This window comes from Anneissia japonica, unplaced genomic scaffold, assembly GCF_011630105.1.
Source record: "Anneissia japonica isolate Jap-2015-1 unplaced genomic scaffold, ASM1163010v1 scaffold4988_len2956909_cov206, whole genome shotgun sequence".
NCBI lineage: Eukaryota > Metazoa > Echinodermata > Crinoidea > Comatulida > Comatulidae > Anneissia > Anneissia japonica.
Genome location: NW_022696345.1, coordinates 1,811,546 through 1,822,526, shown reverse-complemented (window position 1 = coordinate 1,822,526; position 10,981 = coordinate 1,811,546). Strand labels below are relative to the sequence as shown.

General features: G+C 34.4%; 1 protein-coding gene across 1 annotated transcript in view; it reads right to left on the bottom strand.

Moving 5' to 3' along the window:
• Positions 1-3,582: 3,582 nt before the first annotated feature.
• The window catches only part of LOC117101896 (mucin-3A-like), an 11,403-nt gene continuing 4,004 nt past the window's right edge, over positions 3,583-10,981 (bottom strand). Inside the window, exons 3-10 of the mRNA XM_033242012.1 lie at positions 10,093-10,923; positions 9,638-9,675; positions 9,241-9,381; positions 7,933-8,254; positions 6,773-6,939; positions 6,393-6,548; positions 5,622-5,737; positions 3,583-4,111 (exon numbers count right to left, since the gene is read on the bottom strand). Of these exons, the coding sequence (XP_033097903.1) occupies positions 3,583-4,111; positions 5,622-5,737; positions 6,393-6,548; positions 6,773-6,939; positions 7,933-8,254; positions 9,241-9,381; positions 9,638-9,675; positions 10,093-10,923 (2,300 nt within the window). The remainder of the gene's footprint in view (positions 4,112-5,621; positions 5,738-6,392; positions 6,549-6,772; positions 6,940-7,932; positions 8,255-9,240; positions 9,382-9,637; positions 9,676-10,092; positions 10,924-10,981) is intronic.

The following is a 10,981-nucleotide window of genomic DNA, read 5'->3' as shown; positions in this document are numbered from 1 at the left end:
ATGTGTATAAGAGACAGGGGCAGGGGCGGACCGGCCTGCCAGAAAAGGTGGGGGGCGCAATCTGCGAGCGAAGCGAGCAGCCTTAGTGGGGGGCGCAATCTGCGAGCGAAGCGAGCAGCCTTAGGCTGGGGGCCAGGGGAACCACCTAGAGAGCCCCTGGTGGGGGTCCAATGGAGCGAAGCCCCCTTGAAGCCCAGCACATTTGAGGAATATGAGGTTGTATTGAGTCGATTCTTACTATCTAGCATGGTAGTTTTCAGCAACAAATAAATAAAAAAAATAGGTGTAGGCCTATGTCTTTTAAAAGAAATTTTAATATACACGGTATCTGCAATATGCAACTATGAAATGTGTCATTAGTAATAATTCATCTACTCACAGCTGTGGGTTTTAGTGCCTCTTCCACGAACATCTCAAAACATAATCTTTGACAACATGCAAAGGCTCATAAATGTACACAATTTCAAAAGAGAAAGTTTCTCAACAACATCTAGCATAAAAATTACAAAAATCAGCAAAAAGGAAAACTAATATCCAAAATCCGTTAAAAAAGTCGTCAAACAACAAAATCCGCTACTGTATATTAACATTGAGTAAATTACAAGTGTTCTATTTCTCACCTAGTGGATTTATGAATAGCAGTCTCCTAGGTTGTTTTTGGTAGGAAAAGAAGAATTTAACACTGTGGGTGTAAGTTTTTCTTTCTTTTTTTTTTGTTGCAAAAAATAGGGGGGGGGGCGCACACGCCTATTACGCCCCCACCCCTAAATCCGCCTAAAAACTCGATGATTAGGTAAGGGGCCGTTATAGGTCGCAAAATAAGATGATATGAGTTGATTTTAAGTACTTCAGCGTATAGTTTTTGCTTCGGAGGCGTGGAAGGGGGAAACTGGAGGTGGGATACACCACTGTACATCAGCATATGTTATATGGTACGCCGTGATTACCATATAGCGTACAGTAAAGGCTAGAGCACAGATATATTTTGACAGTCAGAAGTGGGAACAGTAACTTTAATAGAGCTCTTAAGTGGTGGATATATCTATATAAATGCCCGCTTACTGACGATGTTCACTGAAGTGTGAGTAAGCTGATGGCGCTTAACAGGCCTGGTTTCCATAAAATAAAAATCGCTACGCAATATCGCCGACTCCTTTGGCGACGCTGATTGGTCAGTTAAATCGGGAGCGTTTCCGACTTCGTCGAGGACAGCTACAGAGTGCAAGGATTGCAATGAAAACATGTAGCGACAATGTAGCGATTGTATGGAAACTGTGTTTTACGCAATCCTATTACGTAAGTACCGTAAATCGTATAGCACGACAAACAATTTCAGCAATACCAATTCAAACCTCTAAAAATCGACTTCAAAGGCTGAAACATCACGCTTTGGTTGAAACACAAAATCGACCAGGCAATACTGTATGGAAATTTGGAACTTTGAGTACTACTAGGTCTAGGCCAGGCTAGGCAAAGTCTAGGAAGGACAGTCACACATTTCTGCTGCAGGCCAAAACCGTCACTCTCAGAGCTACTATGATTAATATATATTATTAATATCTTTACGTCAACATTAGCTTCAAGTTTTAATTAACATTTTTCAAGATTTCACTTTTCAATGAAACATATGATTTTGAAATTGGTCGATTCCTAAGATTTACCTACACGACATAGACCTAGATGACGCGTAAACGAGGCGCCGATTCAGATGATCACGGTGTCAACAATTACTTGATTTTTTTCAATTGCAATGACACAATACCACACCACACCGCATTTACGTTGATATTGCTGTGTAAACTATACTTAAAATTCATCAATCATAAATGTACGTTTAGGTGAACGACCCAACAGTGCGGCTCCAGGTTGCAGTGATGTTAGTTACAGAGATATTGGTAAATTACATTTGAATAAAACATTAGTTTTTCAGGAGTCATAAACCAGGGTCGTGTAATCACTGCTTCCTGAATAAACTAAGAGATATTCTGTGAATCGCTGTGCGTCGACGAGAACAACAGTTGTTCCACGCATGACTAAAATAGTGTGGAAAATTAATAGAATAATAATGGGCTAGTGTAGTCTTCTCTTCTATAGTGCGCCGTATCCACCAAATTAGTTGTTTCAAGTGGATTTGAATTCCCAAACAAAACCACAGTCAGAGGTGGCGCTACAGAGGGAGGGGGAAAGGGGTGATTTGTCCCCCAAATAACTTTCCCCCTCCCCCAGTTTTCCCCCAGTTTTGTCGGAATAATGAACAATGTAAGATTGGCAAACATAAATTAAATGCTCTGTCTGTCATTCCAAGGCTACTGACGACTTAAAACCAGTACATTTAACAAACTTTTTACAGTTGTAATAAATATACTGAGCATTAAAAAAAAAAAATAACAAGCACATGGCTAGAGGCGTTACAGTACCTGTTTTGTTGTGATATAATTGTATCTCCGGTCTGCTATGGATTTATTATTTTTTCCCCTAAAATTTAACCTTGCAACCTTGCTCCCCCCCCCAACCCCCGACTTCAGACGCTGGCGCCGCCACCGGTCACAGTGATCAATTTATGGAAATCCATAATAACGGATAATTTCTAGCAAGGCGCAAAGGCGGGTGACCAAACGGTATCATTATAATATTAATACTATTTTTGATTTAAATTCATCCAAATTCTCTTTATTGCAATCATGTCAAATATACATAAATTAAATTTACAATAAAATACACTTTAAGATTCAAGTCATACCAAAAATACATAAAAAAAGTTCAATACAATTCTTCAAAATTCAATTAAAAAAGCAATCAGGTCTGAAAAATGTACAGATAGAATTTACAAAAAACAACTGAAAAAAATCAAGTCAAACCAAATACACATAAAGTTCAGTTTATTTTATTGACATCAAAATTGTAGCACATGCTGAATAACATGATATTTACAATAATGTATATAAAAACATCTAAAACATTAATGAAGCGTAAGCACAAGACATGAAAATTGATAACAGCACAATCAAATAAAATTTGAAACATCAGAAATTCAGGAAGAATAAAAAACCTTTTACTATACAGAATTACATCAATTATCATTATTATTATTATTATTATTATTATTATTATTATTATTATTATTTTTAATATTAATTTGTAATTTGTGTAATATATTATTATCATCAAATAAACGAATTCACGACAAAAAAGAAAAAAAATCCAAACATTTTTTCACAAACTTTGATTACCATAAAAGGCGAAATACAAACAAAGACAATTTACAATAAAATACACTAAAACTAAAAGCAAGAAAACAAAAAAGGAGGTAAAAAATAACAATAGGCTTAGGCCTATATGAGATTTTTATAAGACGCAATTAAATATGATCTCAGTGTGTAATAACTGACAAATATTTATAAAATTATCGTTTTATAGGCCTAATCGTTAAAATGCTTAATAAGCTTATAATTTCCCGATTGGCTTTATACATCGGGTTTCATTTGCAGTATTTTACAAAAAGAAAACATTACTCATATGTATGAAACACATTTTTTACCAACCCGCATGCTCTAACTATTTGTCTGATTCATTTCGATCCTCCTAATCAACTGTGTTTTCAAATGCAGGATTTTCAACCAACTGCAATTGATTGAATGCCTTGTGTTTCTGCTCCATCGAAATTGATCTGAACAAGTCGTTTGTAGTTTGACATTGTGATGTACTCTGTCTTAAACTGAAATTATATGATGTTTTCAACTTGTAGATGCCTAGCCATTTCTGCCAAGCTTCTTTGCATTCTTTCTGTCTTAAACAAAAAAGGTAGAAAATGGCGACGCCTTGAAACGAGTTAAAAACGCAGAACAGAATCAGAAACACAATGTCAGCGTCGTTTTCGAAAGACAAAAATCCGAAGATCCAAGTAAGGCCTAGCAGCAAAGAGATGGCGATGGCGTTTACCAAACGTTTCTTCTTCTCTTTTTCATCGAGTGGTCTATTCACCATTGAGCTCGAGAAGAATAACTTTTTAATGGTGAGTACAAATATGACAAAGTTGAAGACCATGACAAGTCCAATTGGGATAATGATAGTGTAAATGAACACCTCCACTTTGGTAGCACTAAGGTAACAACTGAAAAAATGTATATATTTATTTTATTTTATTAGTTTATCAACTAACAGCAACAAAAACTGCCACTATTAGGAATTCAAAGCATTATCTGCTTATCATAGCAGAAGCTATGAGGGCTTAGGGTGTGAGTTTTCTACTGTCGTGAGAAAAAGTTCTGGTGTTTGACAGGAATTGAGCCAAGAACCCTAAAATTGGAACGCAAACGTGGTTACTACAATATGTTACAGGGGTACTTACTATTTCTTGTTATCATAATATGATATATCGATTGACAGTAGAACAATTGGTGGTATGCAGGAAAAACCTAAAAGAAGTAAAATAACATAGGGGATTCAATCCCTGACTATATATTTCGCTTGTGTACTTGAGCAAGGCACTTTATCTCCATTGCTTCTTTCTACCCAGGAGTATAAATGGGTACCTGGTGGGGTTGCCTGCTCCTGTGCTAATAACAAGCAGCAACATTTATTAATAATAATAATAACAATAATAATAATAATAATAATAATAATAATAATAATAATAATAATAATAATAATAATAATAATAATAATAATAATAATAGAGAATACGTATTAAATGACTTAAAGAGTGATACCAATCCACAATAATAGTGTTCAATATTTCGTTGTATCAACGACACATCAGCAACTGAGAGAGGAGTTAGGCAGGCAAGGTCTTATAAACAGTGCTAATAAGGTAACAGGTGCCGTAAAAGTATAGGAGAAAAGAATAAAAAAAAACCCGAAAGGTCCACTGATTAATCTCAGATAAGAAAGTATAATCAATACTTGGAGTATGTATTATACTTTCTTAAAAGAATCAAAATCAAGTAATAAGGAAAGCGTCACTGAGTTTATTCTTACGGCTTATGGAAGGCTTGATGCGATTAATACATTAATGAATGGTAAAACAGACTGCTGTGCGGGAGGATTGGCCAACCACGCCCCCCCCCCTCCCATCATTGCAGAGTCTGATCCAAACGCCACGGAAAGACAAACGGCCACTCCGGACTATGAGCCCAGAGCTTCAGGTTTCAACAGACAGTGGTGGCATTAAACCATTAAACAATTATTACAACAGCAATGAAGAAAGTAAGAATCTTTGAGAAGAAAAGCAACAGAAATTACGTAATGATATAAATACATAAATATATAAGAAACAAAAGTATAGAGTGAAGTAGAGTTGAACAGCTTAGCTGTTAAAATGCCTGCCTTAAATGCTACTCCCAGGGTCATGGCTTCAATTCCTGTCACAACAAAACTTTTTCCCACGACTAAAAAACAACTGCACTCCCTTTCTTCCTTTCTTTCTTTCTTCTATTTGGCGTCATCATAAAACTACATACACTAAAAACGTTAGGAAGCAAACATGAAAAAGACGAACTATGAAGGAGAAATTGAAATAAAGACAGGTAAATAAAGATGTCAGGTATGTTCATAAAGTAAGTGGCGACTGTAATTGCTCTTTAATATGAAAAAATAAATATTGTTGAAGTACTTCGACTTACGTTATTGATAGAACAGTTACTACGGTTAATACCAAGCATATGATTGAAACTCCACAGCCGATATAGGTCACCAAATCTAGAAATAGGTTAACACCAGGTGGAATTTCATTAGGAAACTGAAAAATAAAGATAGTCGTTAACACTGTTAAATTATATATAAATCATCAAAGAAATGCAAATACAGTGTTCAAATAAAGGACATAATAATACATCATGTAGCATAGCTCTCAACGAATGTAGTCCTGTAAATAAATGAATAAAGAAATTGTGTAATAAAATGCCAATGGCGGTCTCGAGCCTGCGACCTCTCGCTGTCAAGGCGAGCATCATAGCCATTAGACCATAGAGGCTTCACTGTTGAGCAGATTCATATACCACCAGATACACTTCATTACACAATAGGCACGGCTAGAAAGAAATAGTTGCATACAATATAAATCAAGATAGCCGTTAACACTAATATATATATATATATATATTTTTAAATAAAATATATGCTTCAAAGTAGTCACCTTGTGAAGAATGTTATTTCTGTTCTGCTTACTTATTTTATATATATTGAAGCATACGTGGATTGGATATCTTTTGATCATCACCAACAACGTTAAAGTAATTACTTTAACTTTCAATGATTGTACACCGTTTTTTCATTGCTTTTGCATTATATATATATATATATATAATATATATATAATATATATATTCATATATAGCTTATAATATATATAAACTGATATATTATCAAAAATAATTAGTTAAAGGACAACTCACAAACAAGACAGCAAAGTGTGTTAGATGTGTACAATGACACGTTACACTGCCCTTATAGCCTGTATCGATACGCTTACAGCCTTTAATTGACCAATTACCATTTCCATCTAAAGTTGCATTCCAAAAAACACAAGAAACATTGCTGTTTGAATAGGACTGCGGAAAGAAACACACAAAGCAATACCAATAAGAGTGTGTAATATAACGTATACTGATACTGTCCTACTTCTACTGGTAGAACCACCACCGTCTCCAACTACTTCTGCTAACTTTACCTGTATTACATAATGCTGCAACTATTGCATTGGCGACAAAAAGAGATTTGTTTTTGTTTGGTTTTTTTTTTTTTGGCGACTGAGAGTGTACAACATAAAACTTACTTCGGGTACGTTGAACACAAGTTTAACTGGGTTTTGGAACACCTCCGGAAGACTGTCATTATAAATGGTAGCTGACATAATCACACTGGATAGATGCTGTTCAGCTGCACCCGACTGAAACAGGTTTGGGTTGTAAAACGAAGTAAAACTGATGTTCGTCCGCTCCTCTGTGTTATTTAATAAATCATGAAATCATATTTATGCACTATGAAAATGTCAACATATGGCTATGAAATTTTAAAATGTTGTAGAATGGCCATTTTTTAAAAATACATTTTTAAAACCTAAGCTAGATCTTGTAAATAATAATAATAATAATAATAATAATAATAATAATAACAAAAAGAATAGATAATATAAAAAACAATAGCCAGCCACGATGGACCGACCGCGTACTACGCATGTACGTTAATAAATACGAAGGCTAATATATGGGTGTAATTCCTACAACAGTAAAAATAATAATAAAAAAAGAATAAATAAAACATAAATATGTATATATGATAGTAGATATACGTGTATGTGTGCATGTAGGTATGCATGTGTGTGTGGGTGTGTATGTAGGTATGTATGCACGTGAGTGTGTGTATGTATATGTATGTACGTATTATATAAACAATATAAAGAAACAATAGTCAGCATGATGGACTGACCCTGTAGTAACTATCCATATACGTTTATGCAAAAAAGCTCAAATCTGGGTGTAATTCCCACGAAAGGGAAAACATTCCAGTCTAATCGCATTTTGGTAATGATTGACAATGTGTCCATAAAGGAAAATAATATGAAATTATCACAAGTTGTGTTAAAAGAATTATAGTCAGCCATAGTGGACTGACCTCTATTAAGTGCAATTAACTTTTATATTTTTGTTTATATTTTAGGTCTTTGATGACAAAAAAAAATTAAAAAGTAACAAAAACAGTAATTACAGTAAAACAGTAGAAATTCCACAAAAGAAAAAAATATATAATTTTCTTTTGTTTTGTATTTGTATTTACTTTTTTGAACATGTTTCTAATAACAGTATCTAGTAATGTAATAGTTGTAGTAATGGGCAATAGTTGAGAAGCTATACGAGTAGTAGTAGTAGTAGTAGTAGTAGTAGCAGCAGCAGTAGCAGTAGCAGATTGGATTTATTTATAAGTATATCAACAAACCATATGATGTTAGGAGATCCTTTGGAAGTTTGACAGACTGCTTCCTGTCGTTTGCTAAACAAACATCTTCAAAACATACGTAAGGCGTCTCATTTTCATTAATAACGAATTCAACATCAGAGTTAAGATTAGAATTAAAACTTAAAGTTCGCACAGAAAGAGTATCTTCATCTTGAGTGTAATTCTGACCATCAGTAGCGGCGGTGCTAATTTGCTGCTCGAATGACTCAAGGATTAAAGCTGTCGTTTCAGGTGGTAGATTAGAATCTGATGAATCAGAGGCAATTATAGCGTCCACCGTACCCACGACTGCACCTGTTACCTACATACCATGGGAATGTTTAAAACCTTTGATTACAATGGCAGGCTTCTTTTTTATTTGATTATTTCTGTATCCGTATTTTGGTTTTCTGATTGTAAAGTCACTGTATATATACCGCGTCTAGTATATGAACATCACGATTAGCTTAGATAACAAGAACAGTATGACCACTAAAAGAAGATTGTTGCATGTTATTTCCTTTAGTTATTTCTTTACATAATGTCGGAAATACAGTGGTAAGATCATGTTTTATGATTAACAGACATGCCTTCAATTAATGTTGAGTTTAGGTACAGATTTTTATAGAATGTTCATATTATTTTTCATAACATAACTTAGATACCACTAAAATGAGAATGAAAAAGCAATAGTGTTAATTGGTTTGGCGAAATAGCTTGTAGGCCTACTCTCTCCATCATGTTCCTTGGAAAACATTTTGTTTGCCCTAAAATTAAGATTAACAGGATTTGCAATAGGTAGACATAAAATACAACATACCGTATTTTGTGTGATTGAAAATTAACTGTTTGAAAGTTTCCCTTTTGGCATTCCATATAAAACCACAAAAACAATTGTACGTTGAATGTTGCTCTTTTGGCGTTCCATTATGGAACCGCAAAATGACTGAGACACTGAATGTGGAGTACGTAAACAATATTCGGACTGGTACAAAACATGTGGTCCAGTGAAAAACGTCGGTAAAAGTTATTATGTTTCCCACAGTCAATCTTAAATATGGATTGATAATCACTTCGGGAGATCGAGACTTTGATGATTTATATTGCTTTTGAGACCAGTATGGTTCGAATCACAAGCGTTTATTAAGGTCACCGTTCCTGAATTGTGATCTTAAGCGTTAATATAAGAGTAAATTTCAACAAAAATGATAATAATGGACAACATTTAAAAAGCTGGTTTAATGTAGGCCTATATATGTATCTATCTTCTCATGTTTATAAAAAATTACGTTTATCATTTTTACTTACATTTTCGTTTGGTGATTTGATTTTGGCTATAGTTTCTAGGGCATTAGAGACTTCCTTTACATCAGCTGGCTCCAGCTCCGCCTTCTCTACGATAACTTCGAGTCCTACTGCTACCTCTTCAATATTGTCATTAGTAACGTTCTAACAAAATTACAAGAACAGAATCGACAACATGTAGAACAGTACCTACACAGATATTATAGAATTTATTTACTTCATGTACCTAATGGCAATTGGCAGGATATCTATTAATCCCACCAAAAATAAAGGTCATAATGTCCACAAACACGGAGTCAAATGGTGACATGTGATGATGATAATTCTGATGATGATGTACTTCATAATTTAATACTAAAATGGGTAAAAAGCTTGCATTATTATTGTAATTCATACGTACCTTAGTAATGTTAGCGATTTCTTGTGATAGGACAGTTTCTAAAACAATATAAAATAATACTATATAATTCGTACGATTTTATTACAGCATGTTAATTAGTTAAGCCTTGACTATTCAACAACAACAACAATAATAATAATAATAATAATAATAATAATAATAATAATAATAATAATAATAATAATAATAATAATAATAATAAATCATTATCATCATCATCCTCATCATCATCATCATCATCATCATCACTCGCGATTGGTATTTCCCAATCCGAAGACCTATCCGTAGATGATAAATGTCTGTTACTGGGGCATTTGATTGTCTGAGGAGTGTTACCTGATGGGACATTATGTAATAATCATAAACAAATGATCATAAAGAACTCATAAATCTTTCATTCTCATTATAGGCCTATATAGAATTGCATATTTGTTTTCACAACAGTAAATGCTAACCCCTTCTTGTTGTCTTGTGGAGCGTATTCAACGTTGTTGTCCCATGCGTACACAATCTAGACCCAGTTGTGGTCTCTGTATGTTGTTCGGTAGCCGATCTGAAATTCGAATCAGTTGTTGGCATATTAATGATGTTATTCAAATGTGTCGTAGTTGGTACCGATGTAGTTGCCGTGTCAGTAGTTAGATCCGCCGTTGAAATGTCAGAAACACTGCGAGCCGAAAACTCCAAAGTTTGAATGTGTGTTGTAACATTTGTACGAGACGCAGTTGTAGTGTTGTGTTCATAACTAACATTAATTAACGTACTGGCATCATGTTGTGCATTAGTAGCGTAATCAGTTTCAATTCTGGTTGTACCTGGTGGTGTTGTTGTAGTATTATATTCATAAATGTCGATGATTGAAGTTTCAATGTCGTATTCGACGATACTGTTCTTTGATGTTATAGTTGGTAGCTCTGTTGTATCGGATATCGACTCTACCCTCGTGACCTCTTCTGTAAATGTCGATGTTTGAGTTTCATAACCATCAGTAATTAATGTACTGGCTTCATGTTGTGCATTAGTAGCGTAATCAGTTTCAATTGTGGTTGTACCTGGTGTTGTTGTAGTATTATATTCATAAATGTCGATAATTGAAGTTTCAATGTCGTATTCGACGATATTGTTCGTTGATGTTATCGTTGGTAACTCTGTTGTATCGGATATCGACTCTACCCTAGTGACTTCTTCTGTAAATGTCGATGTTTGAGTTTCATAACCAACAGTAATTAATGTACTGGCTTCCTGTTGTGCATTGGTAGCGTAATCAGTTTCAATTCTGGTTGTACCTGGTGTTGTAGTATTATATTCATAAATGTCGATAATTGAAGTTTCAATGTCGTATTC